At 37.7% G+C, this 15,373-nt stretch overlaps 1 protein-coding gene across 5 annotated transcripts in view; it reads right to left on the bottom strand.

Annotated features, from left to right (window-relative positions):
• cdh13 (cadherin 13, H-cadherin (heart)) overlaps nt 1–15,373 on the bottom strand; it is a 417,024-nt gene that overhangs the window by 93,218 nt on the left and 308,433 nt on the right. For all 5 annotated transcript variants that reach the window (XM_082181942.1, XM_082181939.1, XM_082181940.1 and 2 more), the window contains exon 11: nt 14,220–14,362. In XM_082181942.1, coding sequence (XP_082038068.1) covers nt 14,220–14,362 — 143 coding nt within the window. The remainder of the gene's footprint in view (nt 1–14,219; nt 14,363–15,373) is intronic.

Here is a 15,373-nt window from a genome sequence, read left to right as displayed (position 1 = left end):
TTTGAATGACAGGTCGGGGAACGATGCCTTTGGTTGCATTAATGATTTTGTGACAGTACAGGACCCTATCTCATCCCCTCAGACCCAAAAGACAGACCCTCGGTTCAGGGAGTTGCTTTATTTTGGTACTGACCCACTGGCCCATAGCGTCTGTTCCACCTGATGCTTTTCTGCAAGATGGACCAATTGACTACCAACAGCTTGGGCTAATACCAAGTGTGTCTCTGTCTGTATCGCTGTCTGTTTCTGTCTGTTCACCGTCTCTCTCTCTTTCACTCAATATCTGTCTGACCTACCAGTTCTAAAATTTAGTTTTTTTGGGAAAAGTTTAAAATTTCATGATGGAAAATTATCACAGCAGTCCAATAGTGTTGAGCCAAGGAATCAGAGAGAGAGAGAGAAAAAAAGATTTGTACTGTTTTTACTGAATTACTTACTGTTCAAAAGTCATTAGCATAAATGTAAGTGAAAATTTGGACAGTTGGTGGCGCTAGAGGGATTGAGATAGAGAGTCCAAAATTGTTGTGGTTATTGTTCAGACTGTCCACTATCTTTGTGCCAAATTCACAACTATTTCTCATATGGTTCTATGGGCTGGCATAGACTCATACTCTGGCATAGAATCAATTATTGTTATCTCTTTCTCTACTTTTCTGGATTTTACTTTTGCTCTATAACTTGTATACTATTGTATTCTGTACTTGGCATTGTGTAACAAATATTGTTGACTCCTGTGATACATTTCTTGCACTGTTCCTGATTTGTAAGTCGCTTTAGATAGAATTATCTGCTAAATGCCTAAAGGCAAATGCAGTAAATATGTTAAGCATAGAAATAAGAGAAAATACTCTTAAACAAAATGTTCAGACCTTTAGTAAAGTTTAAAACCGCCAAGCATTTATGCATTTGGCTAGACTTTTTATCTAAAACAACTTACATTGCACTCAAGGTATATATTTTATCATTTTTTGCATTCCCTGGAAATCCAGGCTTTTCTATTGCCACGCTCTACAGCAATTTCCACCTAACTGGACACTTGAGCTCCACTGTCTGCATTCCCATTGGAAGTCATTGTATTTCTGTTAAACTCTGCTCAACTCTGTCGCATCGCCTTCAGGCACTTTTGCACACTGCAACACAAATCACCAGCTCTTACTGAAAATGAATGATTTCCGGTAGTTTCTGGCTACTCCATCTATTCTAAAGCGTATGGCTAGTGGCAAAGTATAAGAAATAATTCACAGAGTAATTTACTAAGCTTGGATGCAAAATGAATGACACATGATGCTAACTGGTCTCAAAGTGATTTTTTGTGGATCATCAAGTTAACAAGTGATTCCACTAACATTTGATGACCTCTCTCTCTTTCACACACACGCACGCGCACACACACACAAAATGTTGGGTATTCATGTTTTATGGGGACATTTCATAGACATAATGATTTTTTATACTGTACAAACTGTATATTCTATTTATGCATTTTTACATTTTCAAAAACAAAATTATGTATGAAATTAAAGCTGTTTTCCACATGGGGACCCAAAGAGTAACCCTTGACCTGACGCATGATGCATTGACGAACGCGGAAGCATAGAGGATAGAGCAAAACAAAACACCAGTCACAAATTAGTGTCTAAAGTCTAAAACGAGAATTTTTAAAGAGAAATGTCGTGGGACCTTGAGTTTGTTGCCCAGCCCTGTTTGTTTGAACCGCGAGAGGCGTTTAAGCTTACGCTACTCCTACGTCATACATCGCGTCAAGTGTTCCTCTTTTGGCGCAAGTGTTCCTCTTTTGGCGCAAGTCGACTTGCGTAGGCCGTCTGCCGGAAGCCATTTATTTTAGTTGATAAAGTTATAAATGTAGATATTTTTCTTCCACAAACACATTGCTTCACTTGAGAAGGACTTTATTAACCCCTTTTATCACTTTTATCATGGATGGATGTACTTTTTTGGGCTTCAAAATATCATCCTCCATTAATTGCCATTATAAAGCTTAGAGCCAGGACATTTTTTTTTATATAACTCCGATTGTATTCGTCTGAAAGAAGAAAGTAATATATACCTAGGAAGGCCTGAGGGTGAGTAAATCATGGGGTAATTTTCATTTTTGGGTGAACTATCCCTTTAACAAGGGAGACAATTGATCTGCAATTAAAATCAGGCCCTCTTGCTTCACAGGAAGCTCAGCTGGAACCTGACAATGAGTATCCGATTAAACCTGCAAGTCCCTTAAGAACAAAAGCCTCTGATTAGCCTCTTGGGTTCCCTTTAATGAGAAACCTGGAGTGAAGGAACCCTCTGACTCTGCTTTGACAATGCCTAGACCATCCTTTCATCAGTATATAATATTGAATCAAGGCCTGGCATCATTCTTTACGTCAAAGTCCCCTTTAGTTTGAAGAGAGGATGCGTGATTAAGCTCTATTTCCCCCTTGAAAGCCAAACAAGTGGACGTGACAGGAGTTGTGTTATTAGAGACAAGGATGTTCTTCCAACAGCATTTCAGACTTCAAAGTCCAGAGACAAATCAGATGCCGTAGTGTCTGCAAAAACCAATCAGTGTCAATTTAGGCCAGCAGACAGGGCACAATAATTTAAGAGTGTGCGGCGCTTTCCTGTGTTTTTCTGTCTTATTAACTTGGTAAAGCAACCAACCTAAACACTTGCTCTCCACAAGCCTTGGACAATCTACAACAGGCAACACCTACACCTTTTCCAAGTTTCTTTGATCTAAAAAAGCAACGGTCTCCTGCATAGAAGTCCACACTCCTTTTATCTTATGGCCCTTGAGAGCCAGAGGAGGTGGAAAGATGTTTTGACTGCTGAGAGAGCAGAGTGAGTTTGTCAAGAGAAGCAGTGGAGAAACCCAAGCTTTGGATGGTAAGAACTGTGAGGTCCTTGGCTTTCTGATCTCATTATGGCACCATTATAGCTCTTGGATTTAGCTATTGAGGGCCCTTGAACATCTTCATTCTTCTTCAAAGTATAGTGAGAGAGGATCTGCTGGGAAAAAACACCTCTCTGCTGACATCTGTCCCTCACTCTGAGTTCTGCTCTAAAAGGAAAGTCTCTAAATTGGAGAGCACCAATTATGGACATGACAGTGCCACGGGCAAGTATATGTGGACTTCCCTTAACTGTTACTCTTCTTTGGACCAATTGGTAAAAAATGAATGAAATCTAAAAATATAAGTGAAATTCTGACCGATACAAATAGAATATTAAAACAAGCTTTCTATTCACCTGAATGGCATTGCAGTCATAATGCTCACCACATTAACAAAACCAACATTTTTGTTATACGTAAGGAAAAGAGTCCTTAAGAAAATATTTAAGAATGTAAGAATTTTTTCAAGAACTGCACATTCTTCCACGTTATCAAATTCAAATTTATCTTAAGAACTATTAAGTTCAAATCATTTTTCTTCTTAAAAAAAGATTTTTGTTATATAGGCTCATAATATCTTTCTTTCCCTGGAGGTTTGACCAATTTGAATTCACTGGCTACAACAATAGCAAAGATTTGACCTTAAATTAGCAAGGACTTCACAACAATCTCTGTGCAAAACTAGGGCAGGTGTGGAGGCCGAATACAAGAAAACAGCATGTTATCCAAACAAATGCCTCGGAGCTAGATTGGTAGCACTGGAGCGATGAATACAGTTCCTCCCTCCACAATGCGGATGTTCAAAGGTCTCAGCGGTATATGCTAATGCTCCAAGCAAACCTCTCATGCATACATAAAGAGCCTTTTATATTGTGCAGCAACATTCCTGATAATACATTGCCTGCCCTAAATGACAAGTGAACATCAGCAGATGAGTTTTTTAAATAAAATGCAAAGATGTGGGCAACTGTGACATAACATGAAAGCACAGCATGTGACAACAGCATGACGCTTCTTAGAGGAGTGGTGTTGAGCTACGTGACATTATTTTGTTTCCAGGGCATATTTAATGGTAATACTGGATGTCTAGAGGCAGGAAGATTTGCCCTACATAGGAGGCTTATTCAAAAAGACATATTCTTCATGTAAAAGAGGGAGCAAATTCACTCTATAAGCAGCAAGTTGTGATTTTTTTTTTTTTTTGGCCTTATATGTACGGTGGCCTAGCGAGCTCATCACATCACAACTGAAGAAAATACATGCAAATAGAAAAAAACACCATCAAATTAAGAAATCATCTTCATCAGTCTGCCAACACATGTGCTGCAAATACTCACAACACAACCAAATACAGAAACGCGCTGTTAAAATAAACAAAAAATTCACCTTTCAGTTCATGGACAACACCACTGACGAGTAGACATTGAACAATAAGTGGTGCCAGCCAGTTGTGTGCATTGTGAGTATTTGCAGCGCGTCGTTTCTGTATTTGGTTGCATTGGGAGTCTTTGCAGTTCGTTTCTGTATTTGGTTGCATTTCGGTATTTGGTAGTGTTGTGAGTATTTGCAGCGTGTTTCTGTATTTGGCTGCATTGTGAGTATTTGCAGCGCGCTTCTGTATTTTGGTTGCATTGGGAGTCTTTGCAGTTCGTTTCTGTATTTGGTTGCATTTCTGTATTTGGTTGCATTGTGAGTTGCAGCGTGTTTCTGTATTTGGTTGCATAGTGAGTATTTGCAGCGCGCTTCTGTATTTTGGTTGCATTTTGGTTGCATTGTGAGTTGCAGCGTGTTTCTGTATTTGTTTGCGTTGAGTATTTGCAGCGCGCTTCTGTATTTGGTTGTGTTGTGAGTATTTGCAGTGCATTTCTGTATTTGGTTGTGTTGTGAGTATTTGCAGCGCATTTCTGTATTTGGTTGTGTTGTGAGTATTTGCAGCGCATTTCTGTATTTGATTGCATTGTGAGTATTTGCAGCACGTTTCTGTATTTGGTTGCATTGTGAGTATTTGAACAGTTGAGTGTTTTGTCAAATTGAAGAAGATGTTTTCTAAATTGACTGGTGTTTTTTCTATGTGCATTTTTTTTCTTCAGTTGCAGTGTGTGGAGCTCTCTTGGCCGACTATAACTACTGCTCGACACACAAATATTTACATATATTTGACTGTAAAAAATAATAAAATAGATTTAAATTAAATCTAATCAGGAAATCCATATCCAATCCCAGCTCTAGCAAACGATCACTGAGGCAAAACAGGAAAAAAAAAACATGTAAACTTTTAAACACAATAATTTTAGTAAATTCCGTTATTATTTTGTTGTGTGGAATATATGTAAATCTCTGTTATGCAGCTTCTTCGTAAAAAAAAAAAAAAAAAAAAAAAAAGGACAAGGGATAAATGAACATTAGAAAATAGGGATAAGAGCTAACTTTATACAGATAACCAACCTTCCATAGGAAACAGGACATAAACATGGTGGGCGGTTTACACTCACACATACACACTCCCTGAAGAGTGATGGAATGGGTGAACATCTGCTGGCGTAGTGGGGAATGAAGGAACAGAAGAAAAATCTGCCTGTGTCTCACACCGAAACAACTGATTAGGCCCTCTAAATGACAGAACCATGTTGAAATAGCACAGTCCCTCCATCTCCACGCTTCTGAGCATGGTGCGGTTCCAGCAGGTGTTGTAAGGACTTGAATCATTAACCCCAGGCTGACAGACAAGACTTAGCCATCCAGGCTCAGAAAAGTGTTGCACTTCAGCATCTCCCCACCACTCCAGTGAGTCTGCAACTTCACACACAGGGAGCTGCAAAACGGATCCATTTACTCCAACTCAAGGTTAGAGGTTGGTAGGACTGATTGTTTCAAACGGATTTTTCTAAAATTTTAGTTTGTGTTCTGGACTTAAAGGGATAGTTCACCCAATAATGAAAATTCTGTCATTATTTACTTACCCTCAAGTTGTTCCAAAAAAGAAATTCATACAGGTTTGGAACACATTTTTGCTATTAAAGGTATAGTGGAGGATTTTCTTTTTCTGGGTGGATCATCAAGACTATTGGTCCTCCTAATTGTCAATCATTCTGGTGATACGTTTACGTAAGGCCGTCGTACGTGCTCGTCCCTAGGTAGTTTTCGCTTTCTGCGCATGCGCACTTTCATGTGTATACTGTATGTGTGGTGAGCTACGGTTTCAGCCATTCATTGAAGCTCGCCGTTCTCACCGGGTTTTTTCAAAATGTCTGAGGGTCGCAAGAGAAAAAGTGTCTACGAATTGTATGACAAGAAGAGAAAGGCCTCTGAAGAAAGAAACAAGACCAGAGTGTTTTTGGGAGAATATTTCACACGCTGGCATGCGCTAAAAGCACAGGTTGGGCTTCCCACTGATGCCTCAGTCGCGAAGTTTCTACTCGACAGGTGAAGTTTGGCATGCTATTTGGCATGCTCAATTTGTCTAAAGTAGCCTTATGACCAAATGGTAAAAGGTATCACGCTGAAATGTTCTAAAACCTTGTGTGTTCATTTTTGATAATTCCAATGTGTTAACCATAGTATTTATTACACAAATGCAACAAACTACTTCTCCATTGCAGATCATATCTTGAGTCCTCACTCAATCGATCAGTATAAGTAAATTAAACACGGAAGGGCATTTGATATTTTGTCTTGCATGAATGTTTTTGAGTTAGTTTATAATTTGCAACATAATTGTGCCATGCCAACAGCAACTTGTAAACAGAGCGTGCACGAGGAGAACTAGGCTCGTGCATGCTCTCTCGTGCACACGTTTAATAGGCGTTCCCTCTCGGGAGCAGGTAGAGTGTTGCGCATGTGCATTTTTTCAAAAAGTGGAGAGGGCGGTTCTTTTCTAAAATTCGGGAAAATCCTCCACTATACCTTTAAGCAACATGAGTTAAATATACAGGCTACATTACATGAAATTGGTCTTTGTTCCTCACAGATAAATGTAAAATAAAAAATAAAAAAAAAAATTAAAAAGTCTTGATGGAAATTAAAACTATTTAAATAATCCATTGACTTTATGTTGATCACTGATAAATATTTTAGCACTAGCAAACTGCACTACAACATTCAGCCACAAATGGTGAAAAATACCAAACTTCAATAAGTACTAGTACAAAGAATCTCAGCATGATTTTTATATTTTTATCAAATAAATGTGTATTTTTTATTCAGCTCGGATGCAATACATTGGTGCTAGTAAAGTCTACACATTGTTAAAAATAAATTTCTATTTAATTCATTTGAGCTTTCTATTAATCAAAGAAAACGTTTCCACAAAAATATTAAGCTGCACAACTGTTTTCAAAATTGATAATAAGAAGACATTTTTCTTGAGTTCCAAATCAGCATATTAGAAGGATCATGTGACACTGAAGACTGGAGTGATGGCGTTTGATCATTTCACAATATTACTGTTTCGCTGTATTTTTGATCAAATAAATATAGCCATGGTGAGCAGAAGAGATTTCTTTTAAAAACATTTTACCGACCCCAAAACTATCGACCAAAAGAATAAAAGCAAAGACATTTTGTCTCCCATTTTCATATGGGCTTTACAAAATAAAAATAAAAATTAATACGAGGGTTACATTGACATTGACAAGTGATCTCAAGAATTTAATTTAGGTGAACTATTCATTTAACATGTAGTCATACATGTAAACACACATGGGTTGAAAACAGACTACAAGTGCACACAGACTAAGCTACATCGACTCTGTCTCCACCTAGTCCTATCTGCACTCTTTTCTATCAGTTCAGCATCTTCTCATTTTCCCTCTCCCTTCTATCATTCTTGTTCAATCAACGCTCTCCACTTCTCTGTGGTCAGCGGTCAGACGGAGAGAGAGAGATAGAGAGGCAACACTCATCTGAGCCCTTGAAATAAAGACATGGGACTCCAGTCTAGATCGATAGCCTGTTAGTGACCAGTGTGACTTTCATGTCATGCAATCATCGGACAGATTGCCACAGAATAGGGAGTCTGTGATAGACTAGATCTGCCTGGGATACCAGGGAAACGCAGGCGGTGCAAAATACAGCACTGTACATACAGCCGTACAGACTCACAAAAGAAAAGCATACTGTTAACACTCTGTTTGAAGCACTGACACAAGTTCTCACCATAATAATATATCAAAGACAAATATGAGTCCAAAAGACAAGCTTTTCTATTGACTCAGAAAGATAGTTCATCCATCCATTATTCACATAACCTCATGTTGTTCAAAACCTCTATGACTTTTCATATTTTTCACATTTCGTTATTTTTTGAAGAATAACCTAGTCACTATTTTAAATATAGTGAAAATAAATTAATACTTGTGGTTATAAGCTTTAAAATAACAATAAAAGCAACATAAAAGGATCATCAATATAGTGCCTAAGTTTTGTGTGCGCGACTCCAGGTCTTCTAAAGACATTCAATAACTTGGGAGAAAATTAAGGGCCCTATCATACACCTGGCGAAATGTGGTGCAAGTGTTTTTTGCTAGTTTCAGCCCGATGCAGTTATCATTTTCAGTTAAACGTTGTTTAAATAGCAAATGCATTTGCGCCTATTTGTGCGCCCATGGGCATGCTGGTCTGAAAACAAGGTGTGTTCAGGCGCATTGTTGGTGCGTTGCTATTGTGAGGCAATTGAAATAGGCTAGACTGTGCCACTGACCAACAAAAACATGGTCTAAAGTCAATGGCGCATTTTTTTATTTTTTTTAAAGGGCGCATTAGTGATATGCACCTATAGGCGGGTCCACAATGCTCATCCACTCTTCTTATTACACACACAGGGATTCGCAGCAGCACACAAACTAGCCAAATATTAAAAATAAAAGGATGTAAAAGATTAAAATTGTGTACATAAATATATGGTGGAATCCACGCTTTAACCTCGTGCACGAGCAGATTCGTTTCCTCTCTGGAGAAGCATTCAGTCTTTCCGCTTGCAAATTCCGCCATGTAAATAGCAACCTGCCATGGTGTGAGTGCAACTGGCTTTTAGAGGAAATGGGAAATAAATGGGGAATTTTTTGCACGTTACACCCAAAACACACCCATTACTCATTAAGAGAATAGGGACAACCCTTTTAGACCATGCGCCGCATTGGCGCATGCGCGGCGGCGACCATTTTTGTCGGCGGTAAAGTAGCAAAAAAAGATTCGGACACACGCTGAATGCACTTGCGCCGTGCGCTTTATACCATGTGCTTAGATCGTTAAATTAGGGCCCATTATTATTGACTATTAGTCATTATTCACTGATTATCTTCACCTATTGAGCTGAACACGGAAACCAAATCCTAGAAATTGGTTTTATCAACTGGATGAAATGCAGTGTTGTAGTCAAGAAGATCAAGTCCAAAATTATATTTTCATTATCTAAACTACAAACTGATAAAATTATTAATTAGAAGAAAAAAAGAATTTGAAAGAAGATTCAAAAGAATAATTTGCTGATGTACATCATAAAATATATCATACATCATTCATCATTCATGATACTTGTAATACAGTGTACAAGTCATATGAAACCCTTTTATTTAAGAGTTTATTAAGAGTTTTGGGTGAACTATCCGTTTAAAGTCGGCATGAAGTGGGAAGATGCAAGGCAAGTTGCAAGCCTCATTGTGATGTATATCTGAATGAAACGGCTTAAAGAATGAGAAAAAAAAATTAGGACGGGACTTGATTTCGTAGGATGTTGGGCGTTGCTAACTTACTAACAAACTAACTGGACTAACAAACATCCTGAAGATGTTGTTTGGAGGGGGAGGTGATAGTGTTTTTGATGAAAGATTATGAATGCACATGAATTAAAAAAAAAGTAAAAAATAATGATGTTCACGGATAAATCATTTATACTAAACACTGAATCATTCTGTAATTTTTTTTAAATAGCTCATTTTGAATTCATTGTGACTTTAATAGCGCCTAAAAATAAGATATCCTTTCCCACTAAGTGAACTCAAAGTAAAACTTATTTTTGGACATTTGACATTTATTTAAATAAGCCTCTGGTCTGCATCTCAAATGTCTACATCTCAATGCAAATAACAACTCTGAAATATGACACATAGCCGCAAGTCACCGTAACCTTTTTGAAACCTCAGCAAACAATGATTAATAACTTATTACGAGTATGAAAAAAAAATAAAAAATCAAACCGTTATCGATCTTAAGTTAAACTTGGATTTGCATATATACTCAGATTGATGTCTGGGCTGTGACATTCTTATATGCTATTTGCTCTTTGCTGTGGGGTTCACCTGCCTTGATATACTCCCCAATGCAAACGAAGCCACTTGCATTTCTCTGGCCTCACAATCTAGCTTTCCTCACGATCACAGAAAGCAATTTAGCCTAAAATCAACATCTCTCACACTCCCCAATCCCCTCATGTGAGACAGAGATAGAGAGAGAGAAAGAGTGTGAATTAGGGAGGGTGGTGATGACAGGAAGACTGCTCAGAGTCAACAGTGCTGCATATACATATTCTGAAATGAGCACATCTCATCCAGACCTTGTGACTAAATTATATGTGAAGAGAATATAAGGAGGAAAGAGAGAGATATACTCTAAATAGAGTGAGGCAATGTTTGAATAGATACTAGTATACAGAATATATACTGTATACCGCCTACTTTAAGTATTTGAAATTGCTAAATGTTACTAGGTACTAGTATTTTTAAACAGTTTCCAACTAGGACTTATTATGCAAGATTCATTAACGTTCAATATTATGCATTCAGTTGATGGTATTCATTAACACACACACACACACACACACACACACACACACACACACACACACACACACACACACACACACACACACACACACACACACACACACACACACACACACACACACACACACACACACACACACACACACACACACACACACACACACACACACACACACACACACACTTTCCAAAAAATTTGAATATCATGGAAAAGGTTATTTATTTCCATAATTCCATTCAAAACGTTAAACTTCCATAGATTATAGATTCAGGGCCCACAACTTAAACGATTTCAAGTATTTAGTTGTTTATTTGTACATAATTTGGGCTTTCAGCTCATAAAACCCACAAAAACAGGATTTCAAAAAATGTGAATATTACATGAAATCACACAGTAATTACCAACGCATTCTCATCCTAGGGCGTCATATACTGACACTTTTGACATTTCGTCTACATCCAACGCACATGGCACCCTTTAGCGTCAATATGACATGCACAGAGCTTTGTTCGGTTATGGGTAGGTTTAGGTCTGGGGTAGGGTTAGGGTTAGACCGCTAGGAGGCGCCTTCTGGCCCATATCTATCTGCGTCTCATATTGACGCTAAAGGGTGCCATGTGCGTTGGATGTAGACAAAATGTCAAAAGCGTCAAGTATATGACGCCTTGGGATGAGATCGGGCTGTAATTACACAGTGATACCATGGTCATTGAACCAGGTTTTGGTTTTTTTGGCAGTGTGGGCAGGTGCAAATCCTGCTGGATAATGAAGGAAGCATGAAGTGCTCTGAAAATGTCCTGGTAGACGGCTGCGTTGACTCTGGATTTAATAAAGCACAGTGGACCAAAGTCCTCTTTTCTGATGAGAGCAAATTTTGCATCTCATTTGGAAACCAAGGTCCCAGAGTCTGGAGGAAGAATGGAGAGGCACACAATCCAAGATGCTTGAAGTCCAGTGTGAAGTTTCCACAGTCTGTGTTGGTTTGGGGAGCCATGTCATCGGCTGGTGTTGGTCCACTGTGCTGTCCACTCAACGCAGCCGTCTACCAGGACATTTTCAGAACACTTCAGGCTTCCTTCAGCAGACAAGCTTTATGGAGATGCTGACTTCATTTTCCAGCAGGATTTGCACCTGCCCACACTGCCAAAATAACCAAAACCTGGTTCAATGACCATGGTATCACTGTGTAATTACTGTGTGATTTCATGTAATATTCAAATTTTTTGAAATCCTGTTTTCGTGGGTTTTATGACCTGGAAGCCCAAATTATGTACAAATAAACAACTAAATACTTGAAATTGTTTAAGTTGTGGGCCCTGAATCTATAACCAATGGAAGTTTAACGTTTTGAATGGAATTATGGAAATAAATAAACTTTTCCCTGATATTCAAATTTTTTGGAAAGGGTCTGTATATATATATATATATATATATATATATATACACACAGTTATTTTGAATTGTAATATAATATTACTATTATAATTACCAAACTTTTGAATGGTAAATGTACTGTAAACGTAAATTAAAGTGTAATGAAAGTGCCAACTTCAATAATTGACTGCAAACTCCATTCTGTTTTTGAATACCCAGTTTTCCAGATCCATTAAATTCCCAGTAGATACCACACACAGTATGCAAAAAAATACAAATAAAAAAATAACACTTTACAATAACACTGTAAAAAATTTCTAACCTCTCCAAGTCAAAATGTTCTAGTGACTGGTCACATCTAAATTTTTAAATTGGCCCAAGTGTAATTCTTGTTGCAATAGTCTGTTAACATTGGCTCAATGAGAAATAATACGATAGAAAAATTGAAAAATTTAGATGTGACCAGTCACTAGAAATTTTTGACTTGGGGATGTAATTTTTTTTTACAGTGAAGGTTTATTAGTTAACATTAGTTAGTTAACATGAACTAAGAATGAACAATACTTCTACAGCTGTATTTTTATTAACTAACATTAACAAATATTAACAAATACTGTAACAAATGTATTGCTCATTGTTAGATCATGTAAGTTAATCCATTAACTTATGTTAACTAATGAACCTTATTGTAAAGTGTTACCCAAAAAATAATAAGAGTAGTATTTGTGTGCTATTTCAAACACAGGGATGTACATAGAGAGAGGAAAAGTGCATTTTGCCCTTACTGATTCCCCCTTGAAAGCATGAATTCTCACAGTAAGAAATCACAAATTTAAAAGCTGCAAATATGAGCACTTTTGAGAAGTGTTTTGGTTGGCTTGTTTCCTTTAATGGATCTGTCATCTCTCAAATGCCAAATCCAACCTCCTTCAGACAAACAAAAAGCAGACCAAGAGTGAGTGAGTGAGAGAGAGAGAGAGAGAGAGAGAGAGAGAGAGAGAGAGAGAGAGAGAGAGAGAGAGAGAGAGAGAGAGAGAGAGAGAGAGAGAGAGAGAGAGAGAGAGAGAGAGAGAGAGAGAGAGCATTCCTTCTTACTCTAATCCCTCCAAGTGTCCCTGTCAGAAGATTTGACATTGAGAAGTGACTCATTCAGAGGTTAATTAAATGTTGTTTATGCCAAGTGAGAGAAATTACTACACTACCCAGAGAGCACTAATGTAACAACTGTGTTCTCCGACCTGCAGAAGCGTGTAATTTCCTGTGGTGGGAGAATAATCCGTGGCTGATGACTTGAAAAGAGAATACTATAAAATGGACTCACCGTGATAGTGTTTAGTTTCGATGACAATTGAGGTGACAAAAGTAAAAATGTATTTATTATTGAAGTTGGCACTTTCATAAATGCACCACAGTGTCTACACCATTTATAGAAGGTTAAGTGCAAATTATGAGCACGTTTTAGACAGTGAAATGTCTTACGCATGATGCATTTAATATCATGCTGCTTGATCTGACATTTCAGAAACATTTCAAGTGCTGAGCACTTGATTTTGAAACCACTATTTAATTGTACAAATCCTTATTGAAGAGCAAAACTGTTTCCCCAGTTTTGTGTTGAAGGACTTTTATTTTGAAGTGTGTATATATATATTATATCACTGCTTTAAAACATGTTGTAAAGCTTCCTTGGTGGCATTTTTTTTAAATTTGCAATGATCGCAGGATTTTTGACAGTTGCAGTCACTGCTGAGAAGCAATTGAGATGAAGGTCTTGAATTTGGGTCTCGCAAACGTATGGATTGTAAAGATGTGGATTACAGCACACAAATAAAATTGATTACTTTTGGGAATTTATGTTGCGTTTTGGCGCATTTTAATCACAGACATATCCATCCGATGAGTGCGTGAACACAATGGCCAATCAGAGGTGTTTACGATTCCACTCAATACAATTTAAACATTTCAGTACCGACTTGGTACCGAAGTCGGTAGGCTACTTTTTGACAGCTCTGGATTTTAATATTGATAAATAAGGATTCGTACACATTTGTATTTCTAAAAGGTGTTCATACGTAAATAATTCACATTTTATTGCTATATCAATATTGTATGTTTCAGTGTGTTTGAAAATGTAAGTAAATGTATGTGTGTTAGAAAAAAAAAAAAGCCCTACCGTTATCTGTGGCCATGAATAAAGCATTGTACTGGTTGTTGCGAACATGTGGAGACTCGCGGTCCAGTATGGCCCTGGTGGTGACGTTGCCTTTGAACGGGTTCACGATCAGCCAGTCTGCCGGGTCTCTCAACACAGCGAACCTGAGGGGCACACATGACCATTACATACACTCTTGGAACGGGTCGTGCTTTTGAACTGTATCAAAACTCAAGGATTTCTAAATGTCTTTCAGTTTATTTGTCCACTTATTGCAGGGACAATCCCCATTAGACCAACCGATGTATGCTCAAGAACACAATGCTGACAGCTCATGGATTACCCCCTTGCGGCGTTTGAACCTACAACCTTTTGATTCCCAGAGCAGGTTTTTGACCTTTAAGCAGCATTACCTCAAGCATTAGCACTACAGAGTGTGGACGGGTTATCAGGAAGGTAAGCTGAAAGTGAAATAAGAAGAAATGGAGCAAAAAGAGTGTAGGAGGGATACATGACCTGCAACGACACCTCTAAGAGTAATGAGCCTTTTGTAATTGGTTAACCATGTGATATCTCAGCCGTGACCCCCAAAACAACTAAGCATGTGCGTATGCACGATTGGATGAAATAGTTGCAGTAGTTCTGAAATCTAAAATTGAGTCACAGATTTACAGACTTGAAATAAAATGCCAAGTTCTCTTGCTTTACTGCTTTCAAGAAACCCATAGAGACTCTTTCAAAACAGAGGAGGGGGGGGGATTTAATTTTTTTTCTGAAAAGTCTTGCTGACTCGGATACCTTTCCAAAAAGAACACAAACAGTCACACAACAAACAAAGACTTTTTCCTGTCCTAAGGGGTTAAAAAAATTGGAGTTGCTCACTAGAGCAAAAACAGAAATGGGGAATAAAGACACATAGCATATTTTATGAGTGACTGTATACTGTTTATGATTCTTCTTTCTTTAATAGTAAGTTTATATTTAAGAATAAAAGAAAAAATATTTGATAAAAATTTTACCCATACACTACCATCTGTACGATTTTTTGGAAAAAGAAAAAAGAGAAAGGACTTATGCTCACCAAAGCTGCATATATATATATATATATATATATATATATATATATATATAAATAGTAACAGTAAAAACCAGTAATATTGTGAAATATTTAAATA

This window comes from Leuciscus leuciscus (assembly GCF_965113295.1).
Source record: "Leuciscus leuciscus genome assembly, chromosome: 10".
NCBI lineage: Eukaryota > Metazoa > Chordata > Actinopteri > Cypriniformes > Leuciscidae > Leuciscus > Leuciscus leuciscus.
Note: the sequence above shows the minus strand (reverse complement) of the source record. Positions and strands in the feature narration are given on the sequence as shown.